The 27,961-nt window shown below is 34.3% G+C and overlaps 2 protein-coding genes and 2 long non-coding RNA genes across 8 annotated transcripts; 2 read left to right on the forward strand and 2 right to left on the reverse strand.

Annotated features, from left to right (window-relative positions):
- Positions 1-423: 423 nt before the first annotated feature.
- Positions 424-16,977, reverse strand: LOC122513813 (calcium-dependent secretion activator). Of its 2 annotated transcripts, none has more exons than XM_043630290.1 (16): positions 16,868-16,977; positions 16,447-16,664; positions 9,917-10,513; positions 9,600-9,767; positions 8,290-8,781; positions 7,704-8,110; positions 7,121-7,585; positions 6,041-6,400; positions 5,384-5,623; positions 4,984-5,284; positions 4,391-4,547; positions 3,836-4,287; positions 3,613-3,771; positions 3,358-3,474; positions 3,033-3,271; positions 424-2,558 (listed from the first exon to the last, which is right to left on the reverse strand). In XM_043630290.1, the coding sequence occupies exons 3-16, from the start codon at positions 10,331-10,333 to the stop codon at positions 2,351-2,353; spliced, it is 4,182 nt and encodes a 1,393-aa protein (XP_043486225.1). In that variant the 5' UTR covers positions 10,334-10,513; positions 16,447-16,664; positions 16,868-16,977; the 3' UTR covers positions 424-2,350. The 2 variants fall into 2 exon arrangements, with proteins under 2 accessions (XP_043486225.1, XP_043486224.1); XM_043630289.1 differs by having other exon boundaries at positions 4,981-5,284.
- A 1,055-nt stretch (positions 16,978-18,032) lies between these two features.
- LOC122513816 lies at positions 18,033-27,906 on the reverse strand. Of its 4 annotated transcripts, XR_006302878.1 has the most exons (8): positions 26,592-26,775; positions 24,296-24,399; positions 23,721-23,823; positions 22,918-23,599; positions 20,283-22,667; positions 18,719-18,895; positions 18,318-18,485; positions 18,033-18,191 (listed from the first exon to the last, which is right to left on the reverse strand). It is a non-coding gene; the product is annotated as an uncharacterized LOC122513816 (long non-coding RNA). The 4 variants fall into 4 exon arrangements; XR_006302877.1 differs by having other exon boundaries at positions 18,318-18,895; XR_006302876.1 differs by lacking the exons at positions 18,033-18,191; positions 18,318-18,485; positions 18,719-18,895; positions 20,283-22,667; positions 26,592-26,775 and adding exons at positions 27,582-27,673; positions 27,744-27,906 and having other exon boundaries at positions 22,886-23,599.
- On the forward strand, positions 22,272-22,831 carry LOC122513817. The gene is made up of 2 exons (XR_006302879.1): positions 22,272-22,360; positions 22,437-22,831. It is a non-coding gene; the product is annotated as an uncharacterized LOC122513817 (long non-coding RNA).
- On the forward strand, positions 23,151-25,638 carry LOC122513814 (beta-1,3-galactosyltransferase 1-like). The gene is made up of 2 exons (XM_043630292.1): positions 23,151-23,283; positions 23,397-25,638. Exons 1-2 carry the CDS (start codon positions 23,151-23,153, stop codon positions 24,497-24,499), a joined length of 1,236 nt encoding a protein of 411 aa, XP_043486227.1. The 3' UTR covers positions 24,500-25,638.
- Positions 27,907-27,961: the final 55 nt, after the last annotated feature.

The raw sequence follows: 27,961 nt of genomic DNA on the forward strand, positions 1-27,961 counted from the left end.
CTTTCAATCTATGCACGTCAATTATTTCTTTATTTCTTTCTCTCTCTTTCTCTTTGCAAATATTTTAAAGGCACGGGCCAACGTGTGTTTAATTATTTAATTATTTATTTAATTATTTATTTATTTAATTATTCATTCCTTTTCTCCATTATCGTTTAATTATCCAATCCATACGTTACCATAATCATTTCATTCTTTAGCATAATGTATATATGTTATGGGCAATGTGTAAAATGTGGACATTCAATAGAACGTCTGGTCATTTTACAGAATCCCCAAGGTTTCAGAACAATCTCAGCCCAGAGAGAAAATTATGTTATTCTTTAAATCTGAATATTTAATAATACATTATAGAGAAAGCTTTGCTGTTCTGTTTTATTCGTATTTCTTATCTTCTCCCTTTTATCTTTTTTGTCTCCTTTATTTCTCTCTTTTCTTCGTTAGAGAATTATTTTTAACTAGTACCATCGAAACTATATTCTTCATCGGTTCTATTTGTCTGTCTGTCTGTCTATCTGTTTGTCTGTTACGCGCGAAAACTATGACAAAATTTACTCTCTTCCAGTCTATATCTTTTTTTTTGTGTTTTTTAACTCGGTTAATTAATTAATTAATTAATTTTACATATATTTATATATATTTATATATAGAGTCATCATCATCATCATCATCATCATCATCATCATCATTATCATCATAATCATCGTGTGGAGAAGTAATAAGTTCTTATTTATAAGATATTTATTGCCGTTTAGGAAATCATCCCTTCTCGAATATTTCACACTCGCTTCGTTTAATTGTTCTTCTTCTCTTTTTTTTGTTCGTGGCAATCGGTCTAACGAAAAACAAACAAAAAAATACGAAAAAAATCGACGTAATTAAAAGTTTCGCGATTTTTTCTCTTCACATCAGGTGTCATGTTTTTTTAAAGTGTGAAGAAGTGTGCGAATGAATGATATTGTGATAGAGGAAAGATAAGAGTGGTCATCCAACAGATAACAGCGATCGTATACCTTACAATTATGAAAGTATTCTTCCTGTGTTAGAACAGTCGACGCTTCTCTCGTTTGCTTCATATATATTTAGGTATTTCATTATTATTTATTCATTTATTTCTTTTTCTTTACCGTGCAACGTTGCAATCGACCGAAGAAATCTTTCTCCCCCAACAAAAAGTCGTATCTTTTTAATTAATTTCTCTGCGTTGTTCCAAATTATTTTTTGCTTTTTTTTTCTTTTTTTTTTTTTTTGCTTACTTAACACTTTCCCTCTCTTTTATCTTTTCTTTTATAATAATAATAATAATAATAATAATATGTATGGAGATGTATATAGAACATCTTGTAGTTAACACGGACTCAATGAAAATTTCATTTTCATGTTTCATGTTTCATGGGCCAACACATTTTCCAAATGATTTTAATTCATTAATTATACTCTCTCGTGACTATAATTTTGTTTGTTAATATTGTAAAACTGCGAGCTTCTAATTTGAATGATTTGATAAAAAGAGTATAATTGATTTCTTAAAATCATCAAGAAATTTTTGACCCACCCAATGTGTATATGTATATAATATATGTATATGTTGCCACAATATCTGCTAATATTTAACGGAGTATTTAGTTTACATTTTGAAGAAAATGTATTCCAGTACTTCATAATTACAGAGCGCATATGTAAACACATGTATTAATGCACCTGCTATATATACATATACATATATTTTGCATAAGTTATATTTATAATTATACTGGTATTCTTGAATCGTCATAAACTTGATTTTTCAATGGACAGATACACGATATTGTTGTTGTTCATTTTTCACTATTCTGATATCCAACAAAAATGGATAAATTACTTGAATGTATTAGAAACGTTTTATTTCTCTCTCTCTCTCTCTCTTTCTCTTTCTTTCTTTCTGTATTTCTGCCTTTCTATCTTTTATCTTTCTTTTTGTTCAAAAAATCTTCAATCGATCGTAACATTGCCATAAGTTAAAAAAGGGAATTAGATTTTAATTAAATCGAAGGAATTCCCGATCGATGAAAACATTTTTTTTTCTTTTGTAATGAAGTAAAATTCGCTGTACGGACGAAATTCTAAATCATTGTATACGTTTTAAAATACGGTGCTAGAATTATGTATGTATGTACTATTTAGAAATCCTGCCACCTGATTTTTCTCTCTCTCTCTCTTTCTTTCTTTCGTTTTTCTGTTTGTATGTATGTGTGTATATCTGTCTATCTGTTTTTCTGTCTATCTGTCTGTCTTAATTTACTTATAACAAAGAAACATTCCTCTAGACAAATATAAAGTTTTACTGGCAGAATACTATTTAAAATAATAACTAGAACCAACTAGTGGCACCACCAAGTTTGCCAGATAGACCACCGATACCCTTGCCGAACATACTGCCGACTTTGCCAACAACGTTAGAAGTTACGTTGCTAATATTGGCTACATAGTTCGCATCTTCTCCTCCCATTGTTTCGACGATCGTCACCTTCGTTTTTGGTCTTTCCACGTCTTCGTCGTTACCATTCTCGGAAACTCCTCTGCGAGATTGATTTTTTGTGATGAAAAAAATAAAAATTAAAATTAATTAGTTAAATAAATTAAACGCTAAAACAATACTAATGATTATAAAAGCGTGATCTAAGTCATTTAGAATATTAAAAAATAAGTTGAATCACTGATCTTTATACATATTTATAAATAAATCATAATTATAGTGCCTGGCTATATGCAACACTCCAGACACCATTGATAATGTTGCTTGCAAGCGCCATCTATCGGTATGAAATATCTCCTCAGAGTATGCAACTGCAGCTTACAGATATGTACGACGGTAATACATGCTTTCAAGGGATGTTTCATACTGACAGATTGTGTTCACGAGCAACATGTCGATATTGTATGAAGTGTTGCATATAATTTCAAACGCTACATTAATTAAATATATATGACTAAGATCACTACATCGTTATATAACCTAATCATCAAGAAAAAGATAGTAATTAATTACATACTCTTCGTTCTGAGCGCTCATGGTTAAGGCACAAGTTGCTTCTTCCGTCTGCATCCTCTTGGATATAGTCTGATATGTCTTCGAGTTGAGCTTTTCCTCCATCACACCTTGAAGCTCAAAGTCCGAGTAGATCTTTTTAACAATGTGTGCGAGACAGGTACATTGATAGAGATGTAAACTATGATCGAGTCTCTCGGACAGCCACGTGCACAGCATTTGAATTTGTGCAGTGTACCATTGCTAAAAAAATAAAATAAATTGTTTCTTAAAAAAGTGTAAAATACTCATGAGAAGATATAAATATTTTAGCATGATTAATAATTTACCTCGAAGAAAGTCAAAATCCATAATTCATCGAGTACTTTACTGCGAATCTGATCCAGACAATTCCGTGTGAAATTAACGTAAGCTGCACCCATTTCCTTACCGCTTCCCGACACCTTCTACAAAAAGTCCCATAAAATATCTAGGATATTTTGGAAACTATCTACGTTAACGTGCAAAGCATTTTACAAAATAAATAAAGAATAATAATTATTCATGCAATTATTCGATTGACAAAAGAAAACTGAATGACATACCGTAAAGCTAAGAATAGAACCGATAAGAGATCCTTCATCGTAACGAGATAACTTGGACAAAGTTGTTTCCAATACTGTAACTAATTTATTAATCATTCCCAAGTTCATAGCAGCTGAAGTTTTCTCTAATAGATCGTCGATCTTTGAGTGATATTGGTGCTGAAAAAAATATATCGATAAAAGTTTTTCTTATCTAAAAATGATAATTAAATTGTTTTCATACCACATCGACACCGTCAACAGTGCAAAGTTTGAAGCTCTGATTCTTTGCATCCAAAATGACGTTCACCATGGCACATATTTCCGATGGTATAATATAATCGGTCGATGTAAACGTCACACCCTTTTTAAGCCATTGCTGAAAAGCCGTATCTGTCCTCTGAATGCACGATTCTATCATATCACAGGCCATTAATTTCAATCGTTGTTCTAGGTGTTGCCGAAATTCTTGATCTGGCCAATGTAAACCACCGATAAAGGATTGCAAAGCATCGAGCTTCCAAAAAAGATCTTCAGAAGTTGCACATCCATTTCCTTTGATCTCCCAACGTTCCTTTTCAAATCCTTTGTGAATGGACTGGGCGATTGATGTTTCCATTAAGTCGACGTATCGCACAACCAACGGTGCAAACGTGTCGCGTAAGTGTTGATGAAATCTTCCGTTTTTCAAGTTGTCTACACAAATTTGAATGAAATAACACACAATTAATTATCTCTATCTTGAATCTATAGTTTTAATTAGAAATAAATGAAAAATTGAAATTTGAATTATATTCACCGTCTGTCCTAAGATAATCGTTCAAAATCTGGAACAGTGGAAAACTGTCCCAGGTGTCAGGTGGTTGCTCAGCCAAGACCTTATCCATATCGACCGCAAATAGCGACCAGAAGATCTCGGCGTGCTCCACCATGAGATCGCTGAACCAGGCGAACGCCTGCGGTACAGTATAGTAGGAGCGGATCGTGAAAATATTGGACGTCACACATATACGGTGGGCACTTGTTTTCTAGCTCAGAGCAGTGGGAACGCTACCCTGAGCACGGAGTCCTCGAGGACCCAGAAGACACTACTTCTACTTAACGTCTAACTTACGTCAGTGATGTATGAATTATTATTCTTTTATATGACAAAAAAAATAATTAAAATGAAAGCGTAACTATATTTTTATTATTATGTTACGTGAAAGTTTCAGGTATCACACCGATTTGAAATTCGTCGCGATTATGATAATGAACAAAAAATAATAATAAACGCGAGTTTTGTCTTCTGAGGAGGCTGCGGACCCTTACCAAATCCGTTTTTGAAGCATGCTACCCTCTCTCTCGAGAACTCCGAGAATGGACACTCAGTTCTAGAAACCCAACTAATACCTCCGAATAATGCTCTTCATTTTGTTGGAGGAGATCGACGCACAATTCAGCAAGGTGTATCAAATCCTCCAATTTTTTACTTGGAGGTACGCAAACCTCACCACTGAAATCGTCTTCGATCTTAGCCTCCGCCGACAACTTCGTGTAATTCACGAGAGCTGCCGTTTCTAAACAGGACTTTATCAAGCCCTTAACTTCCTCCTGGGGAACTGGTGTTACACTGTCCTTCATCAAGACACGTTCCAAAAGGGATAACGTTGACTTAAGTGCACCTTCTGGTCGTCCAAATGGAAAGCAATATCTGTGTAATTAATATACAAATTATTTATTTCTTTTTTTTTCATTACGTGGATAATGTTTTATAAATATTTTTTAAGAAAATTCAAAATTGTCACTTTGCCTGAAATTGGTTATTTGTTTTTCCAGGATTTTCCTAAGCCTCTCTTTGACCTCCTGAAATTTATCTTTCTCCTCGTGAGTTATCGAACCAACCCCATCCGTGGTATTACCATAAACGTGAGTAGCACAAAATGCAAAGCTAAAGTGTAGCAACGTCGGATCTATCATAAGTCCACGATCAAATCGATCTAAAAGATCATGTAGATAGCAAAGGTGACGGAAGCAACCACGAACACCGTATCTATAACACAATTAATAAATAATATTATTTCTTTTCTGGATAATTCCTTCATTATTTCATTTTAAAAATAATTATTAATGTTACATATTTATATATAAATATATAATTAATCTGCCTGGATTTATGTAACCCTCCAAACACCATTGATAATGTTGTTTACAAGCGCCTCCTATTAGTATGAAATATCCCCTCAGAGTATGCAATTATAACTCACAGATGTATACGACGGTGTTGCATACTCGAGGGGATGTTTCATACTAATAGATGGCGCTCGCAAGCAACATTATCGACATTGCATGGATTGCTGCATAATTTCAGGCGCCATATTAATTACATAAATAAATAATTTTTGCGCATTATATTCTTGGTTACGCTATAACGTATCTTATAAACGCTTTATAATATTAATGACATTACCTAGCACAATACTCATCGAGCACAAAAACTTGACCAGGAGAGAACCAACCCAAGGAGCAGTAAGGGTCGTTCAGTCTGTAGTCTAGGATTAAATTCTGTAGAAATTTGAAAAGTGCATGATGATCGAATTTACATGGATCCGCACTAATATAATCTTCCATTCCGTGTTTCTTAGCTCTGTCAGCGTCCCCTTGAATTTTACTAATCGTTGAATTCTTCTCTGCCACGGATACCGGTGGTGTTGGCTTGTGCGACTGTCCCGTCGCTCTGTACATAGCCATTACCCACAAATGGCATTCATTTTCGTCATCCGAGGCGAAGACTATAATGTCACTTTCACGTACCGCGTTGAAAAAGAACCTGTCGAGTACACGTAATGAATGACCAGAATTTTTTGTTCGTTAATTTTTTTCCTAGCATCAACCTATCCACAGCATACCACTTCTGAAATATCATTGCTTTCATTGAAATATTACAAGAAATGTCTTATTTATCATAATTAATCTGTGCACTTGTTTCATGTGTTCGTTCTATCTATACACCCATCTATATGTATATATATATATATACATTAAACTATATAAAATCTACTACGAAGCACAACTTTTAGGTCGAATTGAGTCTCAAATTAGTCGAATCTCTTGTGGAATTCGGATAATTCCAAAGAATTTGGATAATTTTGGAAGAAAAATCCAAATACTCGAATAACACTCGAATCCCAAACAGTTCGATCGCGAGTCATAACTTTTGAAACTCGAGTCGATCTAAAAGCGTTGACAAAATTTTTAGCCTTTTTATGTTTTACCTTTTCTACAATTATATTTGTAGAAAACAACAACCAAAAAATGAAAGGAACAGAAAATGGCTACTGTTGTAAAGAGTCATCGTGATATCATGCCTAATAAAAGGATGTACAGATAGTGTTCTAATAGTGATAATACCAACAAAGTGCTCGTTACGTTAATAACATGTTAATGCATCACCGATTGCCGTTGATCGTTGAAGGGCTACATAAATTGTACTAAGAGCATGCCACTACGGCGTTAGGTATCTCCTCTGATATTTCTTTCGGAAATTTACCTTCCGCCTTCTAAATCCATGCCGACCATGATATTAGCGGAAATAGCTTCGATATAGTCCACGGTATAGCCATCGAGCTGCATCATTTCCGACGGCTCGCTTTTCTTTTCTTTATACGAGCACATCGCAAATGTGTACTGCGAGACTTGGACCAACACAAAATATCGCTTCTTCCACTTTTTCCATACAGACTTGCCATGAGCGTAAAGATAACCGCAGTGTTTCATGTTCAACGGCTTATCCATTCGGCAAGCTATCTTCATACGGAGATCTTGATCGGGATTATTTTTTGGTACCCTCATTCGATGCCACTCTGGTACCTTGGACGATAGCGGGGTCGGCCTGAGTACAACTTTTCCCAATTCCTTATCCTCCAAAGCCAATACAGCTGGATTTTCGGTGTAAAGTCTAACTTTGACTACTGGGAGTGGATGCATCGTGGTGAAATCACCTTGAGTGTCCCACCTAATAACATTAAAGAAAAACCAGGCAAATACGCACATCGCGATTCTTTGTTTTTTTGTCGTTTATCCGTTTGCTTATCGTGCCCTTTTTTCCCCTTAAATATAATTCTGCTACTCACATTGGTTTGGACGCTTCAGCCTGATCAGTCTGTAACTTCTCGCTACCCTCCACTTGCATAGTGCAATAAACTATTTTATTGGATGCTAGACTCTTTAGGCCTTTGACCTCCATAACAACTACTTCCAATTGGAAAGTCAGGCCGACGTCTATTTTTGACAGCTGGGGATCGGAATCAGCGGAGTCGCCCTCCAGTTTAGCGAGGGAACCCTGACCGCGGCAGCGGGAGCGCTCACCACGATAGTTGTAGCGCTTCAGCTTCTGCAGCCCGTATTTGCTGTCTATCGAACCCTTGGAGACCGGTAACGACTCCAAATTAGCCATTAGCAGGTTGATAGACGACTTGAGCTCCTCGATGTAGAGCGACTCCATCTCTTTCAGGAGGAACCTCGGCATGAGCTTGCGGTTCTATGGGACAAGGATTGCTAGATGTTTTTCAGACTTACAGAAGAGGAATATAGATGCAAAAGGGATAGTCAAGAGATCAACAAATAAACTTCGTATTCTTCTCGAATGCAAGCCCTTTTAGTAGATTCATAACTGTTGGACAAGAAAAGCCTAATTAAATGGATAAATAAATGAAATACCTTCTCCATTTCGCTGACTTTTTGTATGCGACCGTCCAGCTCCCTCCTGATGGCGGCAGCCTGTTCGTCGGCTGAGTCCAACAGGAGGGCGTTGAACAGAAGCTGATGTTCAAACTTCTTGATTCCAAGGATTTGCTGAAACATGTCGTACAACTGCTCCTTTGACAATATCAATTCCGAGTTTAAAGACTGCTGTTGCATCCTGGAAGGCCTCTTTGTGTCTTCGTCACCTGTCCCCTTGATAATACAATCGAACTTGGCCAACCAGGACGTAAGCACAGTCTCTTTGCTTAACCCGTCGATTTCCTGGAGGCTTCGAACACGCTTTTGAATGTTCTTTTTAAATACCTCGCGGAAGTCGATTTGGGAACAAGCACCGCTTTGTACCATTCGAACTACTCTGTCCGATTTCAGAAATACGTCGAAGTAATTCTGTATAGCATTGCGGAATGCCTCGTCGGCCATTATCTGCGTCTCACCTTTCAAGAAACCCTGAAAATCGAAACCGGTTAATAAGATTTATAAAAGCTCTACGTGTTTTTTCTTTCTTACTTTTTCTTTTTTTTTTTTGTTTCATTAACAAAATACTTTTAATTAGAAGGATCTCGTTAACCTATTGACCTAGTCTTTCGGTAACACTCATTTCAAATGTTATTCCATAACGTCATTAAAATTTCCAAAGGGTTACTCTTGAGAATTAATTGTGAAATTATCTAAAACCATTCGGTGCAACGTGCTAAACCTGGGAGATCTCGTTTTATTTTGCGTAATCTTGTAATTTCCAAAATGAACATTTCTTTTTTGGTTTCTATCGTATCACAATGAAATCTCATTTAATTACGGAAATTTGTTTGACCCGATGACGCGTGAATTTATTGCCGATAATAACGAATTCTATGGATATACATCTATATTCGATCAAATAGGAACTAATGTACTTAGGGCCTAGACCAGAGTAATTATTGACGACCATCGGCTCGTGTATAGATAATTTAAAGCAGCGTATCACATCGATTTACCAGAGAGTGTAACGAAGGTGAAGGTTATGCACGAATCAACTGTAAGACTCCGTGTAAGGTTTCGCGAAATTACCGTCTATTTTAAAAGGTTTCTAACACTTTCGATATTATAAATCTAACATATAATAATTATATATATAAATTTAACGTTACGACATTTAAATTGTGAAAACTCAAACGTTACGATCATCGTGTCGATATCAATATCTATGTCGTCTGACTAGAAATATATTCATGTTCCAGATCAACAACTGATAAACGAACACAGAAAAGCAAGCAAGCTCCATTCACCTGAAAGCGAGAGCAGATCGTTTCGAGTTGCTGCTTCGTTACTTTCATTTGCCTGCGTGTCATATCCATCGGTTGTTTCGCATTGAATGGGTAAGCAATGCATCGTGAGATAAAAACGTACAATTGTATCCTTGTCTTTCGTTCTTCCTCTTCTCTTTCTTGTTTATCCTAAGGGACCCAACAAAATGAGAACAAATAAGTAGTCAAAGACAATGTTAACAGTAGGTACCTGTGCAAATTAACGAGGAGAGGCAACAAAAAAAAAAAGAAGAAAACAAAGAATAAGGAAGCGGCGAAGGTCAACGATAAGACGATACCTGCAAATCCACTTCAGTTTTTTCGCTGGCAACAGAGGGTGAAGGGCTTGTTGGTCTTTGAGAATAATTTGCAGCATCTTGAGCTGCACTCATAGAAGGTGACAAAGAATTTCTCGCACTAGAAATGCTTGGTACGTCGAGAGCAGAGGCTGAATCTTGCGAGAGAGCGCCGGTAGTACGAGCTTGTATCCCAATACCACCGGGGGGACCGACGTGGTTCGAGCCACCAGGAGACGCGGTGATGCCCGATGCGAGCGAACCAACGCTCCCAGAAACTGTACCACTACCAGGACCACCAGGAGGATGGTGGTGGGAGCCGTGGGAGCTTCCGCTACCTCCACGACCACCGCCGCCACCTCCATGGTGAGTACTCTGGTCCTCTTCGCTCTCCTCCTCCGATGAACTTGGATCTATCATCTTTTATATATGTTAGGCCTTCTACCAAGGCCCAAACGCTTCACCGAGCGGTCTTCGACCTCCCAATTCGGAGGTCCAGCCGCTTCACTTGATCACGGATCCGTCTTGCTCAAATGTGAATTATCTTAGATTCTTATTTTTCTCCAGGTTATTATTTTCAACTTATTTTTCTTCTTATTTCTACAAATTAAATCAAATATCATCGTTATACGCAATTGTTAAACGCATTACACTTTTTATTCATTCAAAAATAATTCATATTTATCTTTATTTTAAATAACACGTATAAATGTTCATTTAATAATCGTCTTGTTACGCGTTTTTAAAAGAAAATGGCACAAAGCAATGTTAACAAATTCACAGAGAGAAATTTATTTCATAGAAACGAGTTTAGAATCGCGTCTGACTATATTCGTCTTTTACTACTCAAAAGAACACGTCCTCCATCATCATCATCGTACTTCCACAACTATCCCACTCTTTTGAAATGCTTTAAGGTTTCAAGGGAAACTGAACGGCTTTAGAGCAAAGTGTATGCATATACATATATACATCATCGACTGTAATATTTCACTCTTTCAGAAAGCTTTTTCAGATTGCACAGTGATATGATGTAAGTGGAAATATCGATGATAAGTCAGGGGTATACCAAAGAAAAGATTTTTTCATCGCAAAGAGAAAACCGATAAAATAGAAAACAATCAAAATATATATATATATATATATCTTTGTACGATGTATATAAAAATTAACATAAATTTTCTTCAGTGATTTTCTACAATGAAAATTGTAACAATGGTGTATATGTTTATTTGAAATGTGTCTGATAAGCATTTAATATACATTCTCGGTATTATAGAAATGAGCTTGTGTGAATGTTAAAACAACACTACAAAACGATAAACACGCATACGGGCGCGTTAATACCTAACCCAGAAATGCAAATGTTTCCGCCGTAACGTTGATACCGAATGTCATTCTAAGCACGGAAAGTGAATATACATAGATACATAGATTTCTCTGTGTGTGTCTCCATATATGTATATAGATTTAAGCTATTACTACTCAACATTTGTTACGTAACTGTTAGAAAAAAAAATAAAAGAAAAAAAAGAGAGACAAAACTTTCACTATTTTCTACTAGGAACATGATGGTATACATAGAAAATCGTTTACAAAATATACAATAAGTTTCAATTATGCAAGATTGAAATATTTCAAATATTTTATACAAATCAGATATCCAATAATGAAACTATCGTATGAAAATAAATGAATTAATTGTTAAATCGTCAAAGAGAAAAAATAGATTGATGAAAAGATAGAGTCCTATCGAAGAATTAAAAAAAAAATTATAATAATGTTAAGTATATAGAGAGACATAAATGAGATGTACACATAAGTTCGATAATATCATTTGCAAAAGGGAAGGACCGTTGATCTAATTAAACCCAAAGACACACTTTCAGACACGTATCCTTTGTCATAGTACTCGTCTCGAAAATTCGAACACTATTTACACCCTATGATCCCTAAGTGACAGAGAGAGAGTGAAAGAGAGAGAGAGAGGCTGAGAGAACCCTCAAAGTAATCGTTTTAGTACATTATTAATGCAAGAACGGCGCGTACAGAGTAAAGCTGCCTTTTACTTCCAATGCAGAGAGCTTTGATCGAAATTTGTCCTTCGTCTCTATTCGATTATCAAACTATGAACATACTATAACGCATGATTAATATCATTATTTAATATTTCTTTTCTTTTTCTTTTTTTTCCTTTCTTTCTTTCTTTCTTATTTCAATAGAAAAATTGATTACATTTATCTCATAAGAATGTGAACTTAATTTATTTGATTAATATTTGTAATATAATTATTTATGATACTTTTATGATAATTAACATAAAAGATGATTTATTTTTCAAACGGCAAATGATTATTCACAAGAGAAACGCGTAGGAAAACGTGGTATTAGGTTAAAACATCGATTTATGGAAAATGTGACGCACAACTTAATTGAAATACCTTATGGACTTGCGCACATTATTTCTGTATAATTATGTGGCAATATGTATACATGTTGTGTTGTACGAGTAAATAAAATTGTTACTTCGTCCCAGGTGTTTTACGTGTTAGCTTCTATTAAACATCACCGCGATAAACAAAATACTTTTTTTCGTGTTTTATCGACGAATTTGTGCATACTTTTTTTTTCTATTTATTTATTGTACGTATTTATATTTAATCCATAAGAATAAAAAACAACGAATATAATCTATTTTATTATACAAACGATTAATCGACGACACTTTTAATCCGTATTTATTTTCATCTTTTGTTTATTTTAATCTTTAAATACTAATCGCATAAAAGAGAGCATAAAAAAGAGAGAGAGAGAGAGAGAGAGAGGCAAAAAAGGGGGTCTCGTTAAACCAAAAGATAATAGATTTAAAATGTACATCGATTAATATAATCAAATTCATCGATTTATTTATTACACGCACGATTCGAAGATTAAATAAAGAACAATTTATCTAATTCTCTATTCGTTCGCTAAACAATCATATTTTTCATCATATGTTACTTTATTATAATTCAACGAATAAGAAAATAAAAGAAAAAAAAGTATAGAAAATGTTTCATAATAAACGAGAAATTCTTTCAATACTATACGAAACTGAGAGAAATTTCAGTGAAAAATTCAAAGAAAATTATTTTCCATTGAATGAATATTTTTCTTTCCCTCTCTCCTTCTCCTTCTCTCTCTCTGTCTCTCTCTCTGCCACTCTTAGTTCTACTCTCTATGGACGATCTCGTAAATATGAAAAATACATGTCCTTGTGAATGCAAAACTTTTGTGCTTGTATGCGTCTATGCACAAGAGTGCATCCAACTGTGAGAGGAAAAGATTTGTCGTCTACATTGAATCTATATATATATATCTTTATCTTTTTCTCATACAATGTGGAAATACGAGAATGAAAAATGAGAAATTCTGAAAGATGGAAAATAAAAATTTGAATATCCCTGAATGAATGTATAAAAGAAAAAAAAAAATGATAATACATCTAATAGCTAAAAATGCAACACAATAAAGATATTTATATATGATAGATATCTTTCGCGAAGCAATCTGTTCATATTTTTACTATCTTGCAATATATATTTTTTACTTACGTACAAGCTTTTGTGTAGGTGCGTGTAATTCGTGTGGGTAAAAGTGTATACGCTTTACGATACTTAATCAATGAATGATGAAACAAAAAATCCATAAAGGTCATAGTGGAACGAGCTTATCTTCCTACTCGAATGTGCGTAAAAACATGAACATATATATAATAGTTGAAATAAATCAATATAATACGTATTATTTGTCAAGTAACATATATTAAATTTATTTATATTAATATTGTTTGATTAATTAAATCCAAGTAATTTAAATAAGAAAACTTGTATAATACTATGAAACGACAGGAAAATAAATAAATGCATTTATATTTACTTGTTTTTTTTTTTTTTTTTTTTTTAATAATCACAGATTTATTTGAGTGAAAAGTTTATGAGATTTCAAAGGAGACGTGCTCGGAAAGAAACCGATAAAATCTCATTTGTATTTAAGCCCGGTCCAATTAATCTTTATGAATTTTTCATAGTAATTATAAGTTGAAACTTTAACGTGCGTTTTTAACAAATTAATATTGCATAATTTTCTGTTACAAACTTGCGAAAAAGAAATAATTTATACATTTATTTACGTATCCTACTTTTCGTTTAATTTTTCTTAATATCTAGTTATCACTTTTCTACAATTTTTTATATCAAAACATTTTCAACAATTATTATTTATAATCTCCGAATACTTTTTTATTCATTTAAGGAGGACACTTTAATGCTTTCGCAAATATGCATTAACAATACAGAATAGTATAAACTACCCTTTAATTCTTTCCATTATACTTTTTCTAACTTGGAAGCTTCTCTTGCGTACCGCATTACAAGCCTGTTTAATATTAATGATAGCTTTCTGTGCTTGCAGATTTCGAAATAGAAGAAGAAAAAGAACAAGAAAGAAGGAAAAAAGAATAAACGAGAACAAAAAAAAGTTTTTCTTTGAAACCGCATTAAACTCAAGAGTCAGACGTTAAATGGAGCTAATCGAGATGAAAAGAAGAAAAAGTGGAATTTATTTTTCGTCGTTTTTCGATAAATCATTTACCTATTCGATTATATCGAATGGTGTGACGAGATAGAACAATATTTTCTTTTATATAATAAATTTATATTTCCACACACATACGCAAAAAATGAAATTTTTCGTTTCTCTCTGTGTCGTAGGAAAAAGAAAGAAAAAAAAAACGAAAAATAAAAAAAAGGATGTAGAGTGAGAGAGAGGGGGGGGAAAGATAGAAGAGATAACAAATAAAATCGATTGGACAGCGGCCTATTTAACAGGACAAACAACGTAATCCAGATTATCGACGTTCTTGTTTAAACGGTTGCCGTTTAAACGATCTTAGAAAAAGAACAGGAGAAAAAAAAGATAATATTAAATCTGAACAATATATTGAAGTAGCTTTCCTATATATCTATATCTACTGTACCACAAATACGATAAAGCTTTTTTCCTGTTTGTAACATGAATGACGAAGCCACCGACAACCGTTGGCGAGTGTTCCATTCAGTTGGACGGATAACAGAACCAGTTTTAAATGAACGAACGAACGGCTCTATCTTATTTCAAACGAAACCATGTTGCTTTGAACATTTTTCTTCGACTCGTTCTTTTTAATCAACGATAAAAAATGAAAGGGGGGAAATACCCGAACGAAGAAAAGAAAAGAAAATAAGAATAAGAATAAGAATAAGAATAAGAATAAGAAGAAGAAAAAGAACATTTCCACGAGAAATTGCACGGAAAAGTCGTCAAATACATAATCAAGTGGAAAAAGAAAGGAAGAATAAAAAAAAAAGAGTAAGAGAGAGAGAGAGAGAGAGCAATCCATCGTCAGCGCTTTGGGAAACGTGTCCTCGTTTCCGTAATTTTGAGCTCTACTTTTAACAGAGCTGAGCTTCCGCATTCAGAGTATTTTTTTTCTCTCTCTCTCTTTCTCTCCCTTCTCTTTTTCTTTTCTTTTTTTTTTTCTTTTTTTTAAACCAAAGCTCACTCTTTCTATAGACTGTGAACGCTACCGTATACAGATCTTAATCCGTTAAAAAGAAAAAAGAAAGAAAGGTAATACATAAAAAAGGAACGAAGAAAAATAGATCCTCGAGTAAATTCCACTAACGGGTAGGTAGTTCATTAAAAATAAGTTGAATCCTTCGTAATTGCTATTCCAGCTTGGTGATAATCACAATGGTATGACGTTGGCATGCACGGTGTGCCAAGATTTTCATATTTTTTTCTCTATTAAGTATTAGACGAAAATTAACCCCTTGAGAGAAGAGAAAAATGAAGGAAAAAGCGTAGAGCAAAGAGAGAGACAGCGAGAAATAGAGAGAGAGAGAGATAGAGAGTTTTCCGAACGAATTAAACATCAAGAACAACTAATAAATAATAATTGCAAAAATACTATAAATAAAAACACCTGTTTTCTATCTAAAACGAAATCGTATCAACGTGAAAGAATTGAGAACGCTCTTGCTTGGATCGAATGGTAATAAATCGAGCATGATTTCTTCGAATAAAGTAAAGATACGATTCTACATAAGTGTGTGTAATAAATAAATAAATAAAAGATAAAATTAAGACGTATAGCAAAAGGAAGAGCATGTTTCTTGGTGTCGAGGAGTCTGCTTGAACTCCTCGGCAGTGTTTTATTGATCTAGCTTGAACACGAGCTGGTGGCTTCGCCATTGCTACTGGTAGCCAGGCAAGGCATATCGGCTGTTTCGCAGCCGCAAAAAGGACGTTCTGTGTAGTTGGGTGTGTCCAAAGCAAAAAGGGAAGAGCAGGACGATGTTGATGATAACTTGAGAAAGTTAGTGTCGTGGTGTCCTGATCTTAAGTTTCACGTACACGTACAGGTACACGTACACGTACACGTAAGAATGTACGCACGCACGCACATGCACATGCACATGCATATGCACATGCACGCACACAGAGAGACTAACCTCGTATCAGATGTAGCTTGGTCACGACATAGAAGAAGACAATTGTACAGTCATTATGATGTCTCTTGAAACACGTACACGTACACGATTTTTCGATTAGGTCTTGATTGTTTAAATGATTATTTAGTAATACGTTGTTTCTCGGTGAATATTTATATATAATATTCTTCTATAAGTAGTTACAGGCGACAGATTCTCGTTCGCGATGACGTTTCTTTCTGGAGGAAACGAAGAGAGAAGGCTGATTAGATAAGAATCAAACTTGCCAATAGAACCGGGTAATTGAGTAACAGAAACAAAGAGACGGAGTGACAGAAACGGAAAAAGAATGAAAGAAAGAAAGAAAGAAATAAAGAAATAAAGGGAGAGAGAGAGAATTGTTGGAGGGTTGTAAAAGCGAGTAAAAGCGAGTAAAACGGACGACGGATCCTTGCGGTGATCCGCAGGGTGGCGCGTTCGACTGGCTCCGTTCGTCGACTGACGTGCCGAAAAATGAGAGAGACGGAAAGCGCTGTGTCGGCAGCGGGAACGATAGAGAGGGAGCCACGAAACGGTGGATGAGATATACAAGTGTATGTGTGCTTGCTTTTCCTCCCTTTACACATCTCCACCTTTCCATCGGGCTTTTCATATATTTACAAATACATTTACATATATGTATATGTATATGCATATGTGTTGCGTTAGAGACACAGTGGACGAAATTTGACGCATCTGTTGGAAAGTGGAAGACAGAAGGCGGTCATATTATTATCAAATTTTTGTTGTTGTCTACGCAATTAACCACGTTAAAATTTACCACGCTTTCTACTTGGTAATTAGATCAGTCCAACGATGAGGGACAAACGTCGTGACGTGACGCAAGTATGCTTCGAATGGAAAAAACGGTACTTGCGCGGTTCGGGGGTTGCTGCAAGTGTCGGTAAAGATAGAGGAGAGGTCTGATGAAAAAGCATGACGTTAGAGAGAGAAAGGGAAATAGAAATAGAAGGGGGAGAGAAAGAGAAAGGGTGAACACGGAAGGCAGTCGGAGGGTGAAGGGTGTAGGACGTAGAAACGCACGACGAAGTTAGAAGTGGGGAGACACAAGTGCTACTGGGCCATCGATCGGCTGCGCGGTCGTCGTTGTAGCAGCTGAACGTTCCAAACTGTACGCAGATATCCGTAGGACTTCTCTTAGCACTTTCTTAGATCGTTTTTTATATACATATACTAGATGATATTCTAAAAGAAAGAGAAAGAGAGAGAGAGAGAGAAAAGAAAGAAAGGAAAAAGTAAATGGAAGGGGTAAGGGAAGTATGAAGAAAATGAGAAAATAAAAAGGAAAAAGAAAGAAATTGAGATAGAAAAAGTCGGAGAAGGACAGGGTCAAGCTAAAGGATTTGGGGATTACCGGGTAAGGGATACATCCCCCTTAAATCCTTTTTGTCAATCCTTTGTTAGGTCGAGTTTTTCGCATAGACATGTAAGTACGTGAGTACCAAAAAAGAGATGTAAAAGAAGCAGCCGTACTTTTTAGCTTTAGGCCAATCTTTTTCTTCCTCTTCTTCTTTTTTTCCTTCTTCTTCTTCTTCTTCTTCTTCCTCTTTTTCTATTTCTTCTTCTTCCGCTGCTTCTTCTGCTTCTTCCAGTATTTTAGGTCAAGTGGATCCCCGAGTCGTGTTGAGCTTGACAGTGTCATTTTCATGCGACTAGTAGGTATGTACGTGTCGAGCGTACGTAAAACTTTCGCCGGTGGTAGACTACTAAGATTATCATCGTAAGTACGTCTTTAAAAGCTTGTCGTTGAAAGATGGTATGAGAATGAAATAGGAAAAAGGAAACAAAAAAATATAAGAAACGACAAAAAACAAAAAAAGAATTCAAAGTACCTGCGTGACGATATTGTAGAAATATCCCCGTTGATTTGTCAATCTTATTAAATCTTTTCAGGATCGTAAACATTTGTCTTCCTTATCAGATTGTCCGGAAAATTTAAAATCATGATAATTTATTTCAAATCAATATCCACAGATTTTGATGTGTAACACGGGTCAACCCTTAAATTAAATAAAAAGATATTATCTTTATGAATTAATGTCTCTCTCATTTAAAATGAAAAAAAAAGAAAAAGAAAATCTTTAATCCGAGATGTCGTTTCTAATCTGGATTAGTGACGCTTGATATATGTTGCGTTACAATACTCATGAGAGACAATGTTCATCGATCGTCCTTTTTCTTTTCTGATTCGAAGCATCAAGTATACATATAAGTATAAAAGTAAGTAACATACATTGATGTTAAAGAAACTTCAGGGAATATTGATTTTACATAAAAGAAAACGAAGGACAGGGACGTCTATAGGATTGGCTTGTAAGCTTATCATTTATCATTCCTTCTCTCTTTTTCTTTCTCTTCTTCGTTGTCCAAATAAGTGACTCGTTCGGTACGTACGAACAGCCCACGACGCCTGTGGAATGACAAATCGGTTAGAAAACACGATTAAAAGTAGTAATAACAGTTTGTGGTCAGACCACGATCCCCTACCGGTAATATTAACGCTTGTTATCGTCGGTATTTGAAACCAGACAATAAAAAGCGTGTCGTTGGCCTACTAAAAATAAACTGCATACTTTCGAAACCTTTTTTCTTATTTTTTTTTTTTTTATTTAAGTAGACACGACTTTTAAAAAACCTTTATCCAAAATAACTTTCACATCTGTACTAAATAAAAAAAAATAGATAGCCTTGAGAACATACATATATCTTTCCTTGCAACGTGATCTTAAAAATTTATTATTGTCGCAAAAATGAGAATGATCTTTCTGAAATACATATATATATATATGTAGATATCAAATGACTCAATTTATAGAGATTAATAGATCATACAAGATGATAGATACACGATCCCAAAAGCGATAAACTTACTATATCGTTGGCATTGATCCTAACAAGCGATCAAGTTCAACGGTAAGTATTTTGCACTTGGTGTCGAGCACACTACAGGCCAGAGGATGGTTGGCTAGATTTTCAAAGGTTCAAACGAAAGAATGTGAAGAACTATGCCCGGTGAGAGTGCAACGTAAGCGATTTTTTACCGAATGACGTAAGCATAGACAATCGAACGACAACGACCGTCGATGAATCATCTATGGTATAGCAGTCAATCGTTCTTACAAAATTTTTCTCTATTTGACGTAATCTATTAAATTAATAACGAGAGAAATCGTCATCATTCATCAAACTTGTCAATGGTTATCCGTGTTGGTACTTGTGATGATAGAATTCGTGTTAAACGCGTTGCGACGTTAAGAGTCCTTCTCTCTATCTCCCTTTATCCCTCATGGTGGTCATGGTGACCGAGCTGTTGAATGAGAACCTTTAGAAAAAGACATTAGAAGACCGTTCTGCCAATCCATTGGAAATGATGGCTCGTAACGTGGCAGTGAAGCTAACGACTTTATCTCGTTATTAATCGTTTCTGCATTCTTCTATCATCATAACAAGCGCGCGCAAAAGAAAGAGAGAAATAAAAAGAAATAAAAGCGAATAATAAAAGGGGAGAATCGATCGAAACCACCTATTTGTGCACAATGCAATGTGTGTCCCCCTCTCTCTCTCGTTCTTTCTTCCTTCCTTTCTTTCTTTCTTTCTTTCTTTTTATTTCTCTCTCACACGAGCGCTTATTTTAACATAGAAAATGATATCACTCGAAATAGGTACTGCAGTACCATTAACAGCAGTACCATCGTCGTTTTCACGAATCTACGAAGGCCAGTCGACTATCTAGCTAGCTAGCTGACAATAACGCTTCTATAAATTTTACTCCGTTTTCAGCAAGGTCAAGCATTTACTTCGAATCGTTGAAATTGAAAAGCTCCTGGGCCCATTATTCGTTGAAATTATAGAAGACTTGTGCTTTGTACAAAAGCTGAAGAAGATCTGTTCGTTCGTTCCAAAGGAAGAGGGATGATATCTATTTAGAAGAAAAATAACAAGAAGAAAAGGAAAAATGAAATAAGATTTTTAAGAACTAAGATTAGTAAGAGAATATATAAAGAGGATTTATGAAATAATATTTTTCTCTTGTATACTTATAAGTTTCAAGCAAAAAGAAACATTTTGGTCCAGTAATGATAACTCCAGAAGGATCCTTACGAATGGTAGCACCCTCTTTCTCTCTCTCTCTCTCTCTCTCCCTCTCTCATACTTTCCATCGAATTTTGAAAACATTCATGACCTAGCTCGAGGACGAGGTTATTTTGTCGTGATGTCAAAGAGTCAGCAGCACTCAGTAGGAATTCTGGCGCTGTGCCAACCACCGAGAAATAGGTTATCGATCAACCTCTTGCTCTTGGTAATAACTACAGTCCGAACTACGATACGAAAGAGAGCTTTGACTTGGGAGATTTCATCCTTCTAAAGTCTAGCGCCTGCTTTGTTTTTTTTCTTCTTCGGCACAACTCTTTTAAACAACATAGATTTTCTTCGAGGAAGGAAGGAAGGAAGGATGAAACCATAGGATTTCCTAAAAATATAAAAGGAAAAGGATATTAATAAATTATAGAGAATCCTCTGAAGGCTTGTTAAAAGCGTTTGCATTAGTAAAATAAATAAATTCTTTCTTAAACTAATATTTATATCTCTCTGTAAAAACATCTAAAGATAATGTTTGCTGAACTATCAATCAACGGTACAGTGTCTTTGAATGGTTATCGAGTAAATGGCGCCGCATTCGTTTCCAATGCTCATTCAAAGAGCCTTCACGCATCAATGATCATGTATGCACCTATATACGTCTCTCTATTCGTATTTTGTATTACAAATATATATCTACTATTTAACTATATATAGTAGATATATCCCTTTTAAAAAAAAACATTGATGAGAGTCTACCTATCTAAAAATATCAACTAATTAATAATGATATAAAGGATTAATCAATCTTTCATTATCATCGCTGTTGACATTTAAATTACTTATACATCAGCTAGAAATATTGGATTTTGTGTTTGACGAAAAGAAAATAAAAGAAAGAAAGAAAAAAAAAGAACTGACAATAATTATTAATGCAAATGTGAGAAAGATATTCGGTCATGATATTTATAGAAGACTATTCGCGTATAGTTCTCTGAGTGAGATTGATCGTGAAAACTCGGCCGAATACAAACGGTAAAAGTAGGTATATATATTCCATTTTTAGTTTAGTAGAACATACATGGTATACGCTTTCTAATCGAGAAAATAAACTCAGCTTCATAACGAAATGTATAAAAGAGAGAAGGCTTATCAAACTTCTAATTTATCTATTTATCTATTATTCTTTTTAGCGTTTTAATGAGTAGCGATCGGAAATCCGGTTCTGTTGCGATAAACAATTTCAACTTACGCGTGGGAAACATCTATAATATATATCTATATATATATACACTTTCTATTGCAACAATAATCAATCCTTTCTTACAAATATCAATAATTAATTCAAAAATAAATTAATCGATAAATAATCTCTTTTCGAAAAAACTTTTGACGATATTAAAACTACGATATTAATCCAAAGGAATTAGAAAAATTTGATTTATAATAAGCAGCATGTATCGACGAATCTCGCGCCATACGGAAATTTAATGGTAACCATGAACACCCTCGTCGTGAGTGTACGGACTTCGTCCTGTCTGCCGCTAGACGTCGCAGATTCTAATAAAAATCATGCGTTCCTCGAAAGCGGTATATATATATATAGAGAGAGGAACGTTACAATATATAGATATATATATATATATACACACATATAGAAGTTGTATAGAAAATCTAACTGTGTTGCGCCCTATAGCGAGTGTTATATTGAGCATGTAAAGTAAGTAGTAGGGTCCGCTCGTCAGCCCTACTGATGAGATGATTCATCGAGCGGGAACCAGGTCTAAACGTTTAGGTAGCAACAAACTGTCCAAACTTTTTAACACTGAATATACAGCTTAAAACTAACATCTCTGTACGATATATAACAGGAAATAGTAGCAGGAAGTGGGGAGAGAAGAGAGGAGTAGAGAGAAGAGAAGAAGGGAAGAGGAAGGATCGACGCAAAATCGCTTCGAGTAACGTGGTCGACGTCGATGCGTGTACTATATATCGATGGGTGGCGAATGGGTTGCCCGTTGGGTGCTAGGCAGCAGCAGCAAGCTCGATCAAAGAAGAAGAGTGGAGAACACCTCGGTGACCGTCGAATAACGTGCCTGAAACTAGAAAAAATGAATCTCAGTAAAAGATGGTGGTGAACGTTTATAATTTTTCTTCACTTTGATAAGATTCGAGTTTAGCTTCGAGGGAACTCCACAGGACACAACGGTAGCACAACAATCATAACGTCGATAACCGGAGAGGTGAAAGGATAATACTGAAGCAAGTAAAAGGGAAAGAAAGAGAGTGAGAGACAGAGAGAGAGAGAAAAAGAGACAGATAGAAGAATCTTCAAGAGTTTACTTTACTCACAGTATGGAATTTATACCTGCACGCTCGCTTCTACTTTGAAAAGAGTACTACAGTGGTTATCGGTAGTTAACAGTAACCAGACGAGATAACACGACACTTACTAACGATTCTAACGAAACGTGACAATCACGACGATATATAATCAACGACGTATGCATGTACGCCGTTATTATTTGATAGAACGGAATTAGACAATCGTACGAGGCCCCCTCTTGCAAAATACGCGACTCGTCATGTACCAATTTTTGCATCCTCGTAATCGCCCTTTGCAGAGCCTCATTCTTGGCTTGATAGTTCTAACTTTTTATGCTTACTATCGTACCACCTTCTATGATATTCACCAGTTTGGTTCAGCTAGAAATTTCAGTGAGTATTCTTTTTTGATTTTTAATGCTTATTTTAGAGAATCATCCTTCATTGAAAATTTTCCTTTCCAAATCCTTTGTGCAACAGTCATCTGATAGATTTATTTATTTCAGGTCACGCCATTTATCAGGATGCACTTAGAAATCAATCGAACCATAGCATAGATATCCAATCCATGCCCAAAAATATGACGTATGAACCTTTGACTTTGAATTCTTATTCTCAACATAATGCAAGCAATCCTGCAACAATTATCACTACACTTTCTACGTCATCTAGTTCTCAAGTTTTGTCTTCCGTAAGCACCTCGCTCAATCTAAAACAAAGCAGTGAAGTACCTTTATTGGAAACAGAAATAGTTGTCAATACACGAAAGAGCATTTCTGTAGTTTCTAATGATTATGCACGTGCCATATATGAAGCTGGACATACCGTACCTATACCAGAAAAATGTCCAGATTTTGGCAAAGAAATGGACTTGGTTATTATTATAATGTCAGCACCTACGCATGTGGAAGCAAGGACAGCAATCAGGCAAACCTGGGGACATTTTGGACAAAGAAGAGATATCAGTATTCTCTTTATGTTAGGTGTTACTTTAGATCCTAAAGTTGAAAAAGTACTTGAAAGAGAAGAAAGGATATATGGTGATATGATACGTGGAAAGTTTCTAGATTCTTATTCAAATCTCACTCTTAAAACAATCTCAATTCTGGAATGGGTAGACAGTTATTGTTCTAAGGTGAAATTTGTTCTGAAGACAGATGACGATATGTTTATTAATGTTCCACGTTTGTTAGCATTTATAAACAAACATGCAAAAGACAAAAGTGTTATATTTGGCAGATTGGCCAGAAAATGGAAACCGATTAGAAATAAGAAGAGCAAATATTATGTATCGCAAGCACAATTCAAACAGCCCGTATTTCCAGACTTTACTACAGGTCCAGCTTATCTATTATCTAGTGACATAGTGAGAAAATTGTATGACGCTGCCTTGGACCAAACATACCTTAAACTCGAAGATGTTTTCATGACTGGAATCGTTGCGCATAAACTAGGGATTAAGCGAGTGCAAGCTAATGAGTTCCTCAATAAACGCATAGCGTACAGTCTCTGTAATATACAACGGGGAATAAGTATACACATGGTTAAATACAGCGAACAATTCGATCTCTGGAAGAAGTTGCTCGATGGTAAGAGTAAATGTAAGTGATAAGAATAGATAGAAGTTGTATACATAATATTGGAGAATCAAGTGACAGGGTCCTTTGTCACTAAAATTTGACTTGATTCATTCTATTTCACATTTAATAATTACCACTTTTTGGTGGTCTGCGATATATGTATATTTTATTCTACTTTTACGGCCTCAGTGAACAAATACTCTACATAATGTAGCCCATAGGTAATTTAAATTATTCTAAGTATATATAAAATAATAAGATTTTATATTTTAAGATCTGGAGTCTATGTTTTTACACATAGTTAGTATTTATTGCGAGATAATATGCCAGCAGGATGATATAGTTTGTTGTCGTCATATTATTGGTCTTCTTCTTTTTTCCATTGATATATTATTATCAATAAGTTTAAAACTTTCTAATCTCTATGACGTAACAAAAAAGAAGAAGTAAATTTCACATTTAAACGCATTTTATATCGCATAACTCTTACTATATCTATTTTAATATTAAAAAAAATAACAAAGAATATTAATCAATCAAGTCTAAAAATATTCTAATGCCATTTTTTAACCAGTGATTCTCAATTTGTTTCACAATAAGTAAGAGTATTTCAAGCAATTACAAGCAATCAGAAAAATGTTCACTTGAGCACTGCTGCCATAAAACCAATCATTTTCCTACATATATTTATACATATATTTTGCTCATAAATATATATTACAGTGAGAAGATCGTATTATACTTGGACTGGTCGTATATAAATTTCTTATTTAATAATTCACATAATCGTAAAAGAACAATCATATATATATATATATATAAATATATATATGTGTGTGTGTGTGTATACATTTATAATATAGATATATATTTTTTTCTCTGAATTATTATCTAGTCATTGTCTAGATAATATCTCTACATGCATTGTAAAAGCAAACTTCCACGTTATCTATTTATTTTTCTTTCTTTTTACTTTAACAAAAATTTTCGATTAATATCTCCCTGCTCACGAATGATACGTAGTAGACATTTAAACTGTGTTATGTTTTCCAAGTGCCATATATATAAAAGGATAAAATAAAATAGTATTGTCGTATACGAAAACTATTTTCCTAACGTTAAAAAAAACAAGAATTTTGTTTGGAAATTCTTTGGTTTGTGACCATCTTAAAATATGACTGTTTTTTCTCGTTTCTTCCATCTCTCTCTCTGTGTCCTTTTTTTATTATTACTATTATTGTCACAAGAATAATATTATATATTTAAATAATCATGAATCATTTTATATAAAAAAAAAAAAAAAAGGAAAAAAAGAGAAAAATGATTGTGAGGTAACGATTCTAGTATTAAAAAAAAAACGTTTGGGCCAAGGTTTTGTCGAGTAATGCAAATGAGAGCCGCTTGAGAGATCCGATAGTGGCCTTGACACAATTTTCATTCGCATCGAATCGAGATTTTATGATGGCACGTAATTATTATCAATTAGGTGCGCACGTTATTTCATTCTCCTCGACGTTGCATTTATCGCTGATGTGCGTAACAAAAGGGTATAAACGATCCTAAACGATCGCATCTGATAAGTGATTAGAATTTAGAAAGAAACTAACTTCCACACGAACAAAAAAAAAGAAAATAGAAAAGAAAAAAAAATCCTACGAATACAAATCATAATATATACGTAGCAAGTATTTGCGTGATATGAACTTTTTAAACGAGACAAAATCGATATTAAAAAGAAAAAAGCTAAAGAAAGAAAGAAAATTATAAAAAAATAATAAAGAATCGATGTTTTTTACTCGTATCTAATAATTAACAATAAACTGAAGTTTTACGTAATCGTAAAAGATATTTTGTAAAAAGAAACAACTTCGAACCCTATTTTGTAAGTGAATTCTATAATAAAAATAAGATCGCAACGTAAACATAAAGAAGCACGTAAATTTCAAATGAAAAAAAAAATTTGAAAGAAAAAACAAGAGGAAAAAAAAATAAAAACAAAAAAAATATTGTATATATATATTATACATATATACATATTACCCTCGAAATATTTCAAGCAAATATCTTCGACCGGTTTGAAGAATATCAAATATGAAGGCAAACGAGAAAGAGAAAACTTACTTAAGATTGCACCAGACATATTGGAATTGCACTGAAATGTTCCGATAAAAAGAAAATCTACTAGCGTAGTACTGGTACTTATGTATTGTAGATGTGAAATTGGCGGTTTGTATTGTATGCGTGTGTGTGTATCTGGTAATGTCACGTGACTCATCTCGCGACGTTACTCAAGAAAGAGAGAGAGAGAGAGAGAAAAAAATAAAGGAAAAAAACGCGCAAAATTAAAATTTATCTTTTTACATTCCTATTAACGTTAAATTAATCTAAAAAATTTAACAACAGAAACATTTTGTGTTTTAGTTTTTATACAAATCAACGATGATGATGTAATATTAATTTAAATTTAAATGATCTTAATTTGATCCACTACTTGTCCTCCATTTTTTCTTTTTTCAACGTACTAATAGATATATATTTTTAAGTTTATCTATTATTTAAAAAAAGACGTTTGAATATTAATATTTGTAGATACGCTACTGAGAATATTTATTTCAAAAGAAGTACATTTAAAATGAAACGGAAGCAAAAGAAAAAATGAGATCATAATAATTAGGTATAGAAATAAAAAAAAATAAATGATTCATATTAGATCGTGATATTTCAAAAAAGGATCGCGCAATAATATGCGGTATATATTGAACACCTTTCTAGAACTAGTCTCTAAAGATTGTGATTTCTTGTTCTTTTTTTCCAAGTGTATCATTACGATCCAGTAAATTCTCGTTGCAAAACGAACGAACGAGTGAATTCACTGAGGGTGAAACTCTTTTACGCAAACGTCCGTAATTAAATGCAAATACTGCGTGTACTCGTCGAAATTAGTGTTTGTACCGACGTCGGCTCGGTCGTTCATCCTTCCTTGGCTGCCAATGCAACCGGTAACAACGAGTTGCGAGACAACCGTCGACGACGATTACTTTTGTCGATAATAAGGAAGGAGGTCAAGCGTGAAATCACGAATAAATTGAACGAATCAAAAACATTTCTTACTTTTGAAATTTTTCCCTTCCTTCTTTCTCTTCCTTTTCCTATTTCACGCCATGTTTTTAGTACTGTCCCTCTCTCTTTTTGTTTCATTTAACCTTAAGTAAACAAAAATTAAATTAACCATTTGTCGTAATAATTGGGTAATAAAATAATTATAATACTTACTCTATAAGGAATATTTTTAACCGATGCGTACATCACGTCCTTCATATCAAATATTACTTGATTATGATTCTGTATTGTAGTTGAAAATGATATAACTGAATTTTTCAAATAATATACTATTTAATTTAACGGATATGCATCTTATTAAAGCTAGTCAAAATGGAATCTAATTATACCATGAAAATAATATAAATACGATAATTAAATGAAACTAATGA

Source organism: Polistes fuscatus, unplaced genomic scaffold, assembly GCF_010416935.1.
Source record: "Polistes fuscatus isolate 324 unplaced genomic scaffold, CU_Pfus_HIC Scaffold13, whole genome shotgun sequence".
In the NCBI taxonomy this organism is placed as follows: domain Eukaryota; kingdom Metazoa; phylum Arthropoda; class Insecta; order Hymenoptera; family Vespidae; genus Polistes; species Polistes fuscatus.